Genomic DNA, 17,028 nt, shown 5'->3' with positions numbered 1-17,028 from the left:
AGTCCCGACTATGCAAAATTAACTAACTTTTTAAACAGACTTTTTGTCTTACTTTTTAAAAAACCATTTGAAAAACGTAGCAATGTGAAAGATATACCATTTGTCAGTTAACTATGGGTTTTTTTATGATTTAAGGTTCATTACTCTGCTATATAACGTGTGTACAACAGCTTATAATGACAATTTGAAACATGAAAATAAACTGTAATATATTGGTGGGGTGGGGGAAATGAAGTTTGTGAACTTTTGCTTATGATGTAATCATTGAAAACACACTTGTTGCACTATAAATGGTCTATCACAGGAACTTGTAAAGTTGTTTGACAGGTCAAATCATGTATCAGTTACAACTACTTGTTTTCATGTAACCAATGATTTGTTTGTGACAAAGTTTTAGTTCTCAATGCATGGTTTTCACCATTTTCTCAAGCGATAGCATTTCCTGTAACAAATAACTTAACTATGTCTAAACAAAATAACAGATGTTTCTAATTATGTTAATTTTATTGTTATGCCTATGGTGGTAAAAACTAATAATGACGCCATCAGGGGAAACTTGATTTGTAAACCATTCAGATTCATTTTATTATATAACTATGCATTGCTGTATCCTAGAGTAATTAATAGTCACACACATAAGGACAAACAGTAAATTAACCATCATTCATGTGTAACCGAAAATCAATCAAATATTATTTACTTAACTCTTATCCACCCAGCTTTACAATTAAAAAATGTCATCACTGACCCTAGTTTCCTATGTGAAATATGTAATTTTTTAACCTCAGATTGTAAGAAAACATCTAATGTTTCACAATTTTGATGTGTGTCATAGTTTAGAGGACATCTTAATGAGTCCCAAGTACCAAAATAAAATTTACAAAAGAACTTAATTAATATTTTTTAAATATATTTTTTTAAACACTACTATCACGATCCATGACGTCATTGTGTATGACGCTTTCACAAAGTTTATTTTCACTTTCAGTTGATAACAAGTTTCATTAAATAATAATGTCCAGTATGTTTTAAAAGAAATATTGTACAAATAGCGAGAAATCGAAACCATGTGCGCGTTACGTCATCAATAACATTTACACAAATTTAGACAGTTGTTTGTTCTCTTTTTAACACAATATTGTGATAACAACAGACAACAAAATACACTCAATGTGTTCGATTGTCATTCTACAATGTTCTAGTATTTACAGAATCAAGATAGATAACTCCTGTGAATGCTGACAGCTGTGTTTACAAAGACCGATTGCGTCTCGAATGGGGTTTTATGTTAATTTTGCGCATCTCGACTGCAGTCAAGAATGGGAATTAAAGAGTTAAACAGTTGTATATATGGTAACACACTATTTGTTATTAATATCGAATACCAAATTAATTTGCCAAAACAAGTTTTTAAACATATCGTCAATTGTCGAAAACCATACGAAATCGAAAACTGTTATTTTACTTCCGGGTATTTTGTAATGTATGTGCATATTCGATCGTTGACACGCCGGTAAAATATCTGACTGTTACCCCTTATTGTTAGTTTTAGGGTTAGGGTTAATTTAAGAGTTAGGGTTAGTTTTAGGGTCAGGGTTAGTTTTAGGGTTAGGGTTAGTTTTAGGGTTAGGGTGAGGTTCCCTCTATACATATATCGATATAATGGGGCTTTCCATAAGTTTTATGCACAATGAAATGTATTATTACAGTTAATTTGTACCCTTTAATCGTACTGAATGCAATGCAAAATGCATGCCTAAACAGCAACAGGTGCATGACGGAATCCAGACAATCAAACATGTCTACTAGCACTGCCGATTGAGTAATCACTTCCGGATAGCCGCTTTCAGGTCACGTGATTATCACATGACTGTTTTCGTGGGAAAAGCCGATTTTGTGTTGTTGCCATTACGTTGATAACGTCATATTACGGTTTTCGATAATGCTTTTAAAATGATTAAGCATGCGCATCAGCCATTTCTTCTTAGTCGTACGGTTTTCGATTAAACGAGGATACTTCGTAAAACTTAACAAATAGCATAGAATGCCTATTACCGCGTGGCTTATGGGAAAATGGGATTCTGAATAAAAACATTTGTCTAATCTAACGATTTTTTTTTACTGTTTTGTTATTCATGCTTTCATGCATATAGTGAAATAAAAAAATCCCACCCAAGTCATTAATTTCCAGTAAGAAACATGTACCAGTTTTGATGCGGTGATGTACATATGCAAAGGGAAGGAACTCTCAGTTACTGCGGGTGTTGTGATTGTTTAGTATGGAAGCTTGTTATGGACAAAATGTTAATAAATGTTACCGTATTATTGAGCGTGAACATCAAGCAATGTGAATATTCCCAGAATTTGTCCTTTTAACCATCCTATTATCATGGTTAAAGGTACCTAAAACCAATAACTTAAACATTCTCGGTATAAATAATCTGAACAAATCCTGGAATGCAAGATATTTTAAACTGGAACAAATCATAAACTTCAATATACAGAATAGTAACATTGTAAAAACGTGCTGAGTATATTATGCATGCAATAAAGGCACAGAAACATGCTGTCCACCCTTACAATCTTGGTATCACTGGAGAATATAAAACATTTCTAGTGATCACCTTTATCACATTGTACCCACTTGACACTCACAAGATTTACACACTCTGTGTGCCGGAAGAGAAAACTTTACAAATTATGCAGCATTTCGATTCCTCCAAATCAGACCCTTCACTTTCCTCATGGGAAATTGAATTGTTTTCAATGAGGTGGATGGTCCAGGCTGGGGTGATGAAGGTAAGTTTTTGTGTTCTTTCCAATTATCATCTTTTCAGTGCTTTGTTTACTTTTATTTTATTTTATTTATTTATTTTTGTAAATATTATTATCAGTACCACTTATTATTTATAGTTGTGCTTATAATTAAAAACAAAAAAAAATGTTTAAAGTGACAAATATTTTGGCGATCTCGCTCATTCTCTACGTGATTCAGTCAACCAACAATGTGTGACATTACAGTTTCATGTTAATATTATGTGGCCTTTATGCACCTCCATACAAGGCGTAACACGTCATTACAAAATATTTCGGCTGGTCAGCTGACAAGTCCAAATAGCAGACGTCAGCCTGGGACACGTGGGAAGTCGGAGTGTGAATTGGAAGGAAATAATTTTTCAAAATTGCAAGACGGGGGATCAATTACTATTTCAAGGTTTGTGAAAATGGTGCATGATTTATATTTGTTTTTATAACTTGCAAAAGAACGGAACATTTCACACTGATTTGTTTGCATTTGTTAAAAACATACTTCCTGTCTATTTGCATATGTCAATAAACACTAGATGGCGCCACCAAATGTTTATTCCAAAAATAGCTAAGCCCGCGGAAACTGCAAGCCCGACTATACTTGAAATAGGTGTGCACTCCATTCTTGTTACATGTTTAGCAGTTTCAGTCTCTGGATCTTTGTATTTGGTATTAAAGAATTCACTAATCAAAATGTTTTTTAGGTTAGACATTGTCTGTTGGATCAACAAGTGTTTACTTTTCAGTTCAATTGTTGATAAAATGTGATGTGTGACTGTGACTTTACCTCTTTAGCTAGTTCATAAAAATAAACTCGAATGTAAATGCACATTCGAGTTTATTTTTATGAACTACCTCTTTAGCCTACTCCACGACACAAATTTTAATCAGACTGGTGCAGTCTGGTCAATTAAAAACATCTGGAGGTTTCCTTTTTATTTAAAAACTAAAAAGATACACTTCACAAAAACAACATTTTGACATAAATTTTGATATAATCTAACATTAACACATATTTTTCATCAACTTACAAAAGTTGTCAAAAGTTAAAAACCGGTTAGACAAGTTGTAGTTATTTCCCTTCACAACGATGAGGCTAGTCTCTATCTTGACAACATTATATGTTGGGAGCATCATTTTTATAAAATAACTGTGATAACAGTAACAACAACTAGCAGAACTAATTGGCTGAAACGATAGATTAGTATAATCCATATTTATTTTTAACAAATGTAACAACCATATCAACAAAGAACGTTTCATTCTTTATTGAGGATCGGATCTAATTTACATTCAATTACTTTTCTTTTTGAGTCTTGATTTACCGAAACTCAGGGTGGGGGGATATTTGCGCATGCGTATTTGTGGTTTTTAACAGAACGGAAAAGGAACCACTCCGGATGCTCCCATAGCAACGTTGATAGTAACTTGTCTGCATATCCAAAATGGGACCTTGTGTTTATAAATAATTTAATATGCCATAGGTTTAGCTACTTGAAATACATCTTGATTCAACAATGTCGGAGGCATTGCAAGGATTATTCTCTGATGCGAAAAAAGGAAAATATTCAAGCATAAGAGACACATTATCAGAGGATGGTAGGTTTTGACTTGCCTGACGATGACATTATTTTTGTGACAAATTAAATTTCACAAGTCAATGTCATAAGGTCTTATAGATTATTTCATATTTGCATTGTTAATTTTCATGTTTAATATTACTTTTTTTTATAAAACCCATTCATATCATGCATTTATATATGATCATTAATGACTAATTTAATTTTAAAAACAGTTTAAATTGTTTTTATTATTTAATTTGTTTTAAAATAGAAAAGTATTCATTTTTACTTTACAAAATGTGTCAGCAAAAATTTATAATGTAGAGTAATTTAATTTGTGGAGATGGCTACAGGGTAGCCCGAGTACTCTGACTGTAAGAGAGCTAGATGGGCATTTGGACATAAATATGCTCTCATTACAGTCCAACCTATGTATTTTTTTTGGCAGTTCCTGACAACCAAAAAATTGGCAAAGATTCCCGCACTAATACCACACCAATCCTATTTTTGACATCAAATACCTTTACATTGATCATTTTCGAGTTAACTTATAAAAAAAAAATCCACATATTAATCACTAATACACATACTACAGAAAGAAATCCGACAGCACCCACATTTGACACCTGTCAAATTTTATAACAAACAGACAACACTGTTTACAGGTCGGTATTTTTTTAATTTTCATAATTCTGGACAAAATATTAATTAAAATGAAACAAATAAAAAGTACCTTTTGTCAAATATATCATATAAAACAATTACTGTTGGGTATGTTTTATTTATTGTGTATGAAGCCAAAACAAGGGTCCAAAAAGTGACTGTCATCAACCTTAATTGAGTTACCATCTTTAAATAAAGTATTAATATTATTATTAAAAATACTTTAACTACCAGGGCTTAAATACGGGAAATACGTGTATTTTCTGTTCATCAATAATTGCTAATGTTCTGTATCATGACAAGGGAGTTGAGAAAACAACAGTTGACTGTTTACTTTTACAAAAATATTTATAATGAAATTTTGCGTATATCCTTATCATGTATAATTACAGCTCAAGTTTTACTTTTGCAGTGATTAACCTATTTTTGACAGAGTTATGGCCCTTGAACTTTGAAGATTAAAAAATAAATTGTTGGACCCAATAAAGCAATTCTATTCGTTACCAATACCAGTACTCTCAAAATGCTTGTTTATTTACAGATGTTGCTTCTATTTGGGAAAATGTTTGTGGGTTTATTGCAAAGCAGATGACCCAACAGAAGGTTTGTTTACTTTTATTATAACTTACCTTTTCTTCTTTATAATTTTTTATTTTTGTTTTGTTATAAAGGGTTGAAATAATGAAAATATTGTAATGTAGCATTTCTCTAGATTCCGAATACAGTTTAATACATACTCTTAAAAAAAAGTAGGGGAACGTTAATAAGAAGTCACAATTGCTAAAATTGCAAGCTATATTAGCTGTGGGGAATGGTTATATGATAATAGTGAATTAATTGGACAAACATTACAACCGGTAGTTCAGTATTACAGTAGGTTTTATGACCACCAAAGATCTTTAAGGACGATTGGAGTCAGAAGTGAAATTTGAAAGTTGAGTTTTTTTTATCAGTAAATTGCAAATTCAAACAATAAAAATGACTAAAAACAAAACAATAACAACTGTACGATCAACAGAATGAAAAAGATTGACAGAAATAATGTTCCACTGTGATTAATCAACCTTCCTGGAAATTGTCAAAATTGAGAATAACATCACATGCATGTGTCCGGGGCAACTGCGTGATGCACGTGCAAACTATGGAATGTGTTTCGGTGTGTTCATAAACAGACCTGCAACGTTCTTTACTAGGATGTCTGTGGTCAAAATGTATGTTCGTCTAATAGTTGATATTAACATTAAAGTTGCACACCCTAGTTTCAGCCCACGAAAATTAATTCTAATTTTGGTTAATCTACAAAACTGTAACACTTAGATCACGTTTTTATGAGAAAATGGGTTTAATAGCGAAAAACAACGGCATAATGGTTAACAACTAGGGCGTGTCCCTTTAATATTTCAGGTTCCCCTACTTTTTTTGAAGAGATATTATAAATAAAATTTGGTACATATCATGTAAAAAAAAAAAATGATGATGATGTGTTTTTTCTGAATTTCTTAAAATAATTCTAGTACAATCAACTTTTAAAATGATTAAAAAAGTGTCTTGAATTATGATACTATTAGTTGATAACACGTAAATCTGAATTTTTCATGCCATTCATATGTACAAATATAAGAAAATAATATTTAATTATCTTTATGTAAATGTATTCTGGGACATAATTGCCTTGTCCAAGCAGTGCTCTACAAAGCAAGTTCAAATTTACTCTTCCCTGGTCAGTAAAGTATAATATTTTAGTCTCCAGCCACGCATATTTAGTTGCCAGCTAATATATACTTGTAATTAAATCAATTCATCTGCCATTTTACGACACACTGCTAATGTCGTAATTGTTATTAGGAATGCATTCGATTGAACTTGTGAAGAGGTGATTCCTAGTTGTTAAATAGTAATTACAAGTTACTGTTTGTATCCGATTCCACTAAAACAGTGAAAGACTGTTAACTATCATTATCAAATTCCGTACGCAATAATTGTATTAAACGAATTTAAGCGAATTACTATTTAAATGGCACTGCTAAGATATGCATTTAAATTGCAGTACTCGTTAAAAGTTAAATAAAGGCATTGTGATAATATCTACCAGGCTTCAACGTGTTACTAGTAGTTACCAATCGGCTACGTTGCTTTTGGTTTAAATAATATTTATTTTCGTCACATACTGCCTTGTAAATCCATAAATACTGTTTTGTAAATAGTCGTGTCTTTAAAGCTGTCTAAAGTTGAGTCATGAAATTAGAAACAAGTTTTCATCCTCCACTGGTGAACATGACTTCCGAAGTGATTAAAACGACATACACGACTGGAGAAGTCGTTATCGTGGAGGGACGATTGGAGCGCAGCATAACACACATACAAGTCGACATTTAAAATAATTAATGTTTGAATTTCAAACAGACAAGTAAAGACATACAGTGGCTCAACAATCTCATTTTAATACATAAATAAAACCTGGCTCTAAAGGGGACAGGACCGACTTTAAGTTAAGGGAGATAACATCATAACGAAGTATTACCTCCCCCTTAACATCACCGTGTTTACTCTTGAACACTGGAAAATGGTTATTTATAGTCCGATTGACATGTCTCAAACAAAATACTGATAGAAAACATGTTTTATAGAAGATAAATTGCTACTGGTCCACAGTGTTTTCTGATGTCCAGTTTTGTTTACAGATTAAAGTAAGATTATTTGACAGTCACCAACTGGCGAATGTGATTTTATTTTTTAGATGCCAAGGAATGTTTTTAGTTGCCATGGCGAGTATTTCACTCGCTTTGTAGAGCACTGCCGAGTCTATCTTTCAGTTTTTTCAAAGGCTAAGCTAATGCATGTGCACATAAAATAACAGCGGAATAATCCACTGCTGCATAGAAATTTGTGTAGGTGTTTGGTCAACTAATTGATTTCCATTGTGAGTATTGTTTGAACCTTTTTGTGTCTGTGCTCCAATGACATCATGGACTGAGCCATATGACATCATGAAGCAATGTTACTTTATTTATGTTGTTATAGCTCATTCTTTATAGCTCATAAAAACAATGGCGTATCTACGGAAAATAGCGCCTATGGCAAGCACTGAAATTGCACTCTTGTCCAAACATCTGACACCCATCTTTTAGATAACATCAGGGTTGAAAATTAGCAGTCGCCCATTTATTGGCTAAGGGCGACTAAGAATTTTATAAAGGTAGTCCGTTGGGCGACTGTCGATTTTAGGGTCTGGCGAATATGGTACCAGTTGAAAATGAAACACGAAAACTGAATCAAATGTGACAAAATATTATAGATCTGGCAGCAGAAGACATAGAACATGTTCTATATCTTTACAGCGCCAAAATAATGAATAAAGGTAACATTCATATAAAAACATATTAATTTATTACGTACGTTTTAAACACATACCATCTCAAATAACATTTTATTGGGGGTAACGGTTCAGTGTATATTAAAACAAAACCTATTTACAAATTACCATCAAACTGCATATGTTAACTCTTTTTTTCTGATACAGGTTTTAAGGCAATTGATGGAACATCCAAGGTAATCCGAATGACAAAACCGTAGTACATGACCAGAGCCGTATCTCTGTACAAAGCAGTGGAATGGGCATTTGTCAAAATAGTGGATGATTCTATAGATCTCTATCTAGTGCCTTGACTATAGGAGAAAAGCCACTCTCGAGGAAATCATTTACTGGGGATGTCACCCCTCTTGCATCGCCACAAAGTTTATTTCATCCCTCTTGCATTGCCACAAAGAAGACTGCCACTCCCAGACTAGTTTACTAAAATATGCTCAGTTCTACCTTTAGTCTCTTTGTACTGCATTATCTTTTACTTAAGAGACAAGCAGCATACCTTGGCTGTTCTAGCATTTTGCCTTCACCCCGTATAAAAATGAGATTTAATATGTATAATTTAATTGTACTTTGTAAAGTAACTTTTTTTATTTATGTTTGATTTCTTTTTCAATTTTTTGTATTTGAGTTGGTAATAGTTTAAATATTAATAATATGTTTTATATGAATTTCAACTTTTTTCATTATAAAGTTAAACGCCAATTCATCAGTTTTCTTTTGACGCAAACAGACTATATACGGTGAGCACATGGTTATTATTCAACAAAAAACATTCTAGTTTTGAGTTTGGCTGTTCAGTTAAATTTCAGTGTCATACTTGGAGGGCTAGTTGAATTTGAGAAGGGCCAGTAAGAGTTTTCTTCAACTGGCCCTGCTGGCGACCATGGTTTTTATGTTAATTTTCAACCCTGTAACATCTGACTTTAATAGAAACTGCTCAGTGGTGACCCCTTTCAAGTGGCACGTGCCCTGGGCGCGTGCCATACTCTAGGTATGCCACTGCATAAAGATAGTGAAATAATGTATCTAAAGTTGTAGTTTTCTCCTTAAACTACAGCATGTAAAGCAAACAAATTAAGAGTTAATAAGTAATTATTAATTCCATTGTGTATATTTCATAGTGGGGACAATTTCTAGGCCTAATCTGTTTTATGTTGAAACTGTCAATTTCGCTGACCAAGTGGTTGGTAAGTTGGCCTACTATGTCTAAACTACACCATTTCCTAAATCTAATGCCACAGATCATTAGTTGGATCATGTTTTAGTTCACTTATGTTACATGATGTTGACTAATACAAACTCTACAAGAAGAAACCCAATGTGCCTATCTGAAAGACTGCCCTGCTTTCGAATAGGGACATTGGGTTTCTTGTGGCATTTGTACTAGTCATTAACATGTAAGTGCACTAGAATGTCATCCAACTAAAGGTATACATGGCATCGGAGTTACGATACTGCGTGTACAATAGCCTATTTACCAACACTTTGGTCAGAGAAATTGTCAACATTGAAAGAACCCTCATTGCTATTTTTTGTGGTAAATTCCTCACTTATAACAGAAGTACTTCTATAAATACATCATACATAAACTAATTACGTCATGGTGTATGTACATTATACTATTGGGGGTGTTTACGCAACAGTATGGGGCAGCTATAGTAGGTATAGCAATAGCGGTCCATGTTGTCATTTAATTAGCTGCATGCCGTCACATCACATCACGAAAGGGTTAAGTGGTTTTGTAAAAAAGGACAAATCACATCTAAAATCTTGACATCAAGACTTAAATGATGCAATAATGGTCCCAGGATTACATGATTTGTTTTCTTTCAATATTGTGTGCATATTAGTTTTTAACCAACAGAGAATATTAAGCTTTGTCCTCTGTGCAATTACAATTGTTTTTGGTAAAATATTAAAGATTTGTGTAATATTTTATGATAAAATGTTCTAATTTTTTTTCAATTCATATGCAATTAACTGACATTTGTCTTTATTAAGCTATTCAGTTATGCAATATAATTTGTATTGGTTTAATACTAAAAGGTTTTGTGCAGCAGAATAATATGCAAATAACCAATTTATGCTATAAACCGATATGCAATACAGTGGATTCGACTGTAATACAAATATGAATTGTAAATGTTGTTATCCAGATTTGGGCATTTTCTTTTAATTCGGGTAAAAATCAGCCTCGCCCCTTCAAAAATAGGAGCCCATTCGCCTGTGATTACATCATCATCACAAGTTTGATCTTATATTGTGCCTCAGTTTCTTCTGAAATATTTTTTAATTTCTAGATTTGGGTTAACACTAAATGTTTACCCTGAAACCTTCAAAAAAAAAATTCTAAACTGCTGTACAAGTTAAGACTTATTAAGCATTATGAATTTATATGCAATCATTTTGTATTAAGATTTAACTACTAATATTTTAATTTATTTTCAGGGAGTGAATATCGGTGGATTAGGTACATTTACCTTTTCACAACAAAAGTTGGATATTGGCAACAAAAAGTTTCTTTTAATGCAGAGGCCAGTTTTTAACATTGCAGAGAAGTTTGCACAAACCCATGCCTTACATACTTCAAAACGCTATGCTCCAGGTAAGAAAATAATGTGAACAACAAGGTTATAAACTATAAAATTATTAATGTCAGTTAAAAACAATCTTGGGCATGACATCTTGTTAATTTAATAGGTGTACCTTCTCACGATTATAGTTAATGGTTTTTTGCATAGATCAATGTTTGAAGAGTAATTATTTAATATGAAGTAAATTATTAAACTTATTGATAACCAACGAGTTATTTAAAAATTACATTTGGTTTTTAACCAGCAGTGCAAACGGTTTAGCTTTAATGAGGCTTGGAATTCATGTACAGGGTTTTCCTTGTGACAAAAGTCAGGTGCGATCAATTTGGGTAATTTTCAAACGAGCAGATTTTGTGAAAATGTTAATAACTAAACCTTTATTCAAATGAGAATTTTTAAAAGGTTTGATGAGCAAAGTTTCCATAAATATATGCCTCGTATTTGCCAACTCCTACATGGATGTGGTTTGTATGGGTGTAAACATTGTCAAAAATGCACCCAAAATCATGCAGTTTGTGGACACATTTTATAATTTTGGCCACATTATGATGGAAGTAACACATTTAACTTAAAGTATCTAAAGTGGGTCCTCTTAGTATTATAACTCTATATGTAATTTCCTTAAGATTAATAATACTTGTATCTTTCTTTTTAAACTACATGTGGGCATTTAGAAAGGAAGAAAGGAAATGTTTTATTTAACAATGCACTCAACACATTTTATTTATGGTTATATGGTGTCGGACATTTGGTTAAGGACCACACAGATATTGAGAGAGAAAACCCGCTCTTGCCACTTCATAGGCTATTCTTTTCGATTAGCAGCAAGGGATCTTTTATATGCACCATCCAACAGACATGATAACACATACCACAGCCTTTGATATGCCAGTCGTGGTGCACTGGCTGAAGTGAGAAATAGCCCAATGGGTCCACCGACGGAGATCGATCCCAGACCGATTGCACATCAAGCGAATGCTTTAAACTGGCATGCATAAATCTCAGCTGAAGATTCACAAATAACTGTGGTCTTTTACCAGTAGAACTTGAATTATTTCAGTAAACTTATACTTTATTGTGTCTTGTCAACCAAAATACAATGTTTCATCTTCATGATTCATATAATCATGGAATTTACAAATGGTGTTTTTCACACTTTGAGTTTGGTCATGGAAAGTTATGGGAGATGAAAATCTGTTAAAAATTTGTTTTTTTCCATTTAAAATAACAAAACATCTCAGCAATTTGCATCAAAACATTTAGGGTTTCTGCTAGAGGAGGGTACAGAGGGAAAATTGCATACCTAAACATTATTAGTTTTTTTTTTTTTAAATAATTAAATTACATATCCTTAAAATCTTGGAAATTAATATACTGAAGGCCAAAAGAAACTTTACCATAGTTTTAAATCACTCTGATGTAAAAACAACAAAAGATAGTCGCATGAGGTAAAATATATTGACTAGATCAATATGTCAACATCAACATAACTAAAAATGAGTGTCATTCAGCATCTGATAATGACGTCACATTTTCCCAAAACGAGGTGGTGTACATAAATCGAGCTTTCAACTTCATGGACGACATGCAAAGCATACAGACAATCACTCAAGTCCAATAACAAGTCACATTAATAGCGTGTGTGACCACCCCTTGCCCCAATACAAGCAATAATTCTCCGACGCATAGAAAAAATCAGTCGTCTGATGAGGTCACGTGGGACACGTTGCCATTCTTCTTGAAGGGCCTGGATCAGTTCCTGTTGGTTGGCTGGAGGGTGTGGTAGTTGTCGAACACGGCGATCCAAAACATCCCAGAGGTGTTTTATGGGGGACATATCTGGGGAGCGTGCAGGCCATGGCAATATGTTTACGTTGTTGGCTCTAAGGAAGTTCTGTACGATTCTGGCTGTATGAGGTCTGGCATTGTCTTGCTGAAAAATGACACAATGAGGCTGCCGTTGGAGAAATGGTATTGCAGTTGGACGAAGAATGTCATCCCTGTAACGTTGAGCTGTCAAGTTTCCGTGAACGATGACCAATGGTGTCCTTTCCTGTGCACAGATACCTCCCCACACCATGACATTCCCTCCACCATATGGCACGACCTCCTGAACGCAAGAAGCCGCCACTCGTTCTGCCCTATGGCGGTACACACGCTGTCTTCCATCAACTCTGAACATACAGAACCGGCTTTCATCAGTGAAAAGAACCCGCAGCCAATCACATCGCTGCCAACGTTGTACAGTCCTAGCCCATGTCAATCTCAAACGACGATGTTGTGGTGTCAGTAAGTGTCCTCTATATGGTCTGTAAGCCCTTATTCCATGAGTCCTGGTAAAGTTTCTTTTCGCCTTCAGTATATATATATTTTTGTAATTTTTAGATTGGTGTTTAAAATTGGTCAAAGTGCATGGAATAAGTATCCAATCTCGAAACCCATAACCACTTAGTAGATCTGTTTTGTTTTTATTACGCACCCTCAAATTATTTTCTGACAAAAACCATGACATTGTAATATTAATAGGTTGTGTTGATCATCGCAAAAAAACCCTTTGAAAATCCTAAAAAGGATAATGGAAAATAACCAGCTATTTAATAGACCACCAGAAAAGCAATATCGAGTATTTGGTATTAATCAGAAAAATATTGATCATATAACCGCATACAAAATATAGATTAGTCATGTGCTACTACCATGTAACATTTATCAATTCAGTTTCGGTAATCATAAATGCTTTATTTGATCAACTTGATGGCTTTGTAAAGGTGCTACATGTGTATTTACTTTATCATTGTGATATTTTTAATTTCCATTTTTGTTGCATTCAAACATACAATACTGCTACATGAATGTCAGACATGGCTGTTACAATAGTTTATAGTAAGAATAAAGTCTCATTATATACTTTAATGACTTTTTTAACTTTTGATTTCTTTATTACTAGTTAGCATTACTACGTGTCTCTTTAGATACATGTATTCTATATAGGCCTATTATGTTGTCATTTTGTATAATTTAGATATAGGTAGGTAGGTAACTAGTTTTACGTGCTCATATACCACTAGGGTTTCGAACACGCCCATCCCAAGTCCAACCTCCTATAAGATCAGGGGCCTGATTCAGGACAGGAATAATTTAGATAGGAAATAAATGAACATTGACAATAAAAAAATGCAAGTATTTCAAACCTTTTAAATTAATTTTGAGAATAATTTTGACTTATATTATTTACACAATCATTGTTTCCTTGTTTATTACGTTATTGTTTATATTCTAATATACCTGTTCCATCGTCTTTCTGACATTTTAATATTGTTTATAAAAATTTTTAATTCATTTCGTAAAAAAGAAATTGATATTTTCTAAGTGGCATTTTGCTTTTATAAAATAATACATTAAAAATACACCAGTAAAGCTAAAAAACCCAAAATGTACAACAAAATGAAAGGAGTGTTTAGTGATAGCAGATTATTTATTTAGGGTAGTAAGTATCTAGATGATAAGGAAAGGAATGTTTGTTCAATGAAACCTCAGCATACTTTAAACTACAGCTATTTGCCGTCTAATATAATGGTTATCTTATGAAGCTATGTTTTCAATATTGTATCATCTGTTTTAATTGGATTTGTAGAGGGAGTGTAAATTGTTTATTTGTTAATGTTTTTTTCTGCATTTCACAATATTAAGTGTAATGTTGTAATTTATAGGACAAATTCCGGTGGTACCACTCAACTATGCAGCAGTGTCGTTTGAAAGCCCGTTTGATCGGGACACGGTCGAGGGCTGCGTGAGGGAAATACTGAATGCCATCACACGAGCTCTTGGTGCTAGGAGAAATGTAGAATTGTTGTTTCCTGGTGTTGGGAGATTGTCCATTCGTGAGATGAAGGTGAAAATGAAATTCTTCAAAGAATTCATCAATGAGCTGGATGGGTCTGGGCGGCTAATGGACTCCTTACAGAATGTAAGTTGATAGTTTATATAATGGTGTATAGATGTGTTTTCAGAATAATAATGTATACATGTAAAATTACATTATCATACATCCACTGTGCCAGTAATGCCAGTAGTTAAGTAATATTTTAAATTATGCGACTTTTCTTAATGTGATAAATAAAATCTTATGTATGTATGGTACAGAAGATAGCAAGTTTTCAATTGCAAGGAGATTTGATTTTTTTTTTTAATTTTGAAAAAAAAGAAGCAGAATATGAAAAAAAAAGACACCCTAATATTAACCCAATACTATTTTTAAATCTTTAAATCTTTACTTGTATGTTCAGTTTTCAGATTTTATTCATTATGAGAAAGTCTGCATGAAACTATTTCCTACCAAAAACATGCAATTCCCCCCAAATCAATGGACATTAAAAATTAAAACAATTAATAACATTTATACCCAAATAAATGAGTATATTAAAAATGTAAAACAAGTGTCCTATGATTTCCTGTACAGTAGTTATTTCAATTTAAGTATCTTATCACTTCCTGTATTAAAGTAGTTATTTCAGTGTGGGTACGGCCCCATGTCATTTACCAATGCCGTAAAACGTGTGTCCTGTGATTTCCTATAAAGTAGTTATTTCATCTGAGTACAACCCCGTGTCATTTACCAATGCCGTAAAACATGTGTCCTGTGATTTTCACTAAAGTAGTTACAACCCTGATTCATTTACGAAGACTAAACCAACTTTCCTGTGATTTACTGTAAAGTAGTTATCTTCTTGCTGCTGTGGTAAGTAAAACTAATTTGTTTTTCAGCGTCCGGGAACTGTGGATTCCGTCATGTCTGACCGGACAATCTCCCGCTGTGGAAGCAGCACGCTGGTCCTCCCCAAGTAAGTAGTTTATTTGTTGTAGGAGTTTATCAGTCACAGGTGAATACGACTTGTTTAGTAATAATAATAATAATAATAATAATAATTCTTTGTTTTCAGAGGGTAAACACATTCAGTACAAGGTGACTGGTCTCCCATGAGGCCCTCTCTAATCTATACATGATATTATACATACATACATTCAAAGAAACAACATCAACATACATGTAATATATATAGCATGAGAAACAATAGCACATATTATAAATATTTAAATAATATTTAAATCAATTTGTCAGTGATAACTCAATACATCATAGTTATTTTAACAAACACATCAAAATCAACAACGAAGGTATATCTTAAAATTGATTATTATTTGAATAGTGCTTAAAATAACTGGATTTGAATGAGGCGAGGGATTGAGAATATTTTATCTTTGAAGGTATTGTGTTCCACAGTTTAGCTCCCCTGCATGAAAAACTGGCGATAAAATTCTGTTCTTGGTTTTAATTCATAAAGATGATTATGCTGAGTTGACCTCAGATTTAAGGAGTGAATTTCTGAACTTGTTTGAAACATTGTTTCTAGATATGATGGAGATAGTACAACTGTTTGTGTGATCTGCTTGTGGTTGTTGAGTGAAAATTGTCTGTATGCCAAGTTCCAGCATGTTAACATGTCCCATGCCAAAATTATCATACTAAACATCTGCACTCTTTTTAGTTAGAACTTGGAATTCAAAAGCAACCAGTTGACTATTCCACGATCATACTTTTATGCAATTAGTACTGGGGTGGGGGGATCCAGAAGGTTGACCCCCCCCCCCCACCACACACACACATTTGTAGGGCTGGTGGTGACAATATTTTGTAATGTCTGCCATCCACAGAATAAAATGAGTAATTTACAATCACCCACAGTATACTTACATATAATTTTGTACACATTGATTCAAGTATTGAAAATCAATCTATATTGGGGCGGGATTAATTCACTTATTTTACCCTAAACATGTTTAACTGGGTTTTTTTTTCTCAAAAAGGCCTTTGGTATCATTATTCTGTATATTTTGATTGAGTTAGTTGACAGTAAATGTTTTCTTTTTCAGCCCTAGGGGAGCAAGGTACATGTATTTCTTATCAGCCAGTTAATAGTGCTAGTAATTTACTTGTCTGAGGGCTCACTGATATATATATATATATATATATATA

The 17,028-nt window shown here is 33.2% G+C and overlaps 2 protein-coding genes across 6 annotated transcripts in view; one reads left to right on the top strand and one right to left on the bottom strand.

Moving 5' to 3' along the window:
* Window positions 1-3,887, bottom strand: part of LOC121371833 (probable C-mannosyltransferase DPY19L3) — a 42,566-nt gene extending 38,679 nt beyond the window's left edge. Inside the window, exon 1 of one of the 2 annotated variants that reach the window (XM_041498014.1) lies at window positions 3,840-3,887. The gene's annotated coding sequence lies outside the window, so the exon portion shown is untranslated. Of the gene's footprint in view, window positions 1-2,655; window positions 2,918-3,839 lie in introns of those variants that run through there. The other variant, XM_041498015.1, reaches the window with a different exon arrangement.
* A 313-nt stretch (window positions 3,888-4,200) lies between these two features.
* The window catches only part of LOC121371832 (coiled-coil domain-containing protein 81-like), a 40,251-nt gene continuing 27,423 nt past the window's right edge, over window positions 4,201-17,028 (top strand). The window contains exons 1-6 of one of the 4 annotated variants that reach the window (XM_041498011.1): window positions 4,201-4,407; window positions 5,575-5,636; window positions 10,849-11,005; window positions 14,705-14,961; window positions 15,759-15,835; window positions 16,926-16,940. In XM_041498011.1, the coding sequence (XP_041353945.1) occupies window positions 4,326-4,407; window positions 5,575-5,636; window positions 10,849-11,005; window positions 14,705-14,961; window positions 15,759-15,835; window positions 16,926-16,940 (650 nt within the window). In that variant the 5' untranslated portion in view covers window positions 4,201-4,325. The remainder of the gene's footprint in view (window positions 4,408-5,574; window positions 5,637-10,848; window positions 11,006-14,704; window positions 14,962-15,758; window positions 15,836-16,925; window positions 16,941-17,028) is intronic. The other 3 variants (XR_005957834.1, XR_005957833.1, XM_041498013.1) reach the window with 3 other exon arrangements.

The sequence above is a fragment of the Gigantopelta aegis genome, chromosome 4 (genome assembly GCF_016097555.1).
Source record: "Gigantopelta aegis isolate Gae_Host chromosome 4, Gae_host_genome, whole genome shotgun sequence".
NCBI classification, from domain to species: Eukaryota; Metazoa; Mollusca; class Gastropoda; order Neomphalida; family Peltospiridae; genus Gigantopelta; species Gigantopelta aegis.
Note: the sequence above shows the minus strand (reverse complement) of the source record. Positions and strands in the feature narration are given on the sequence as shown.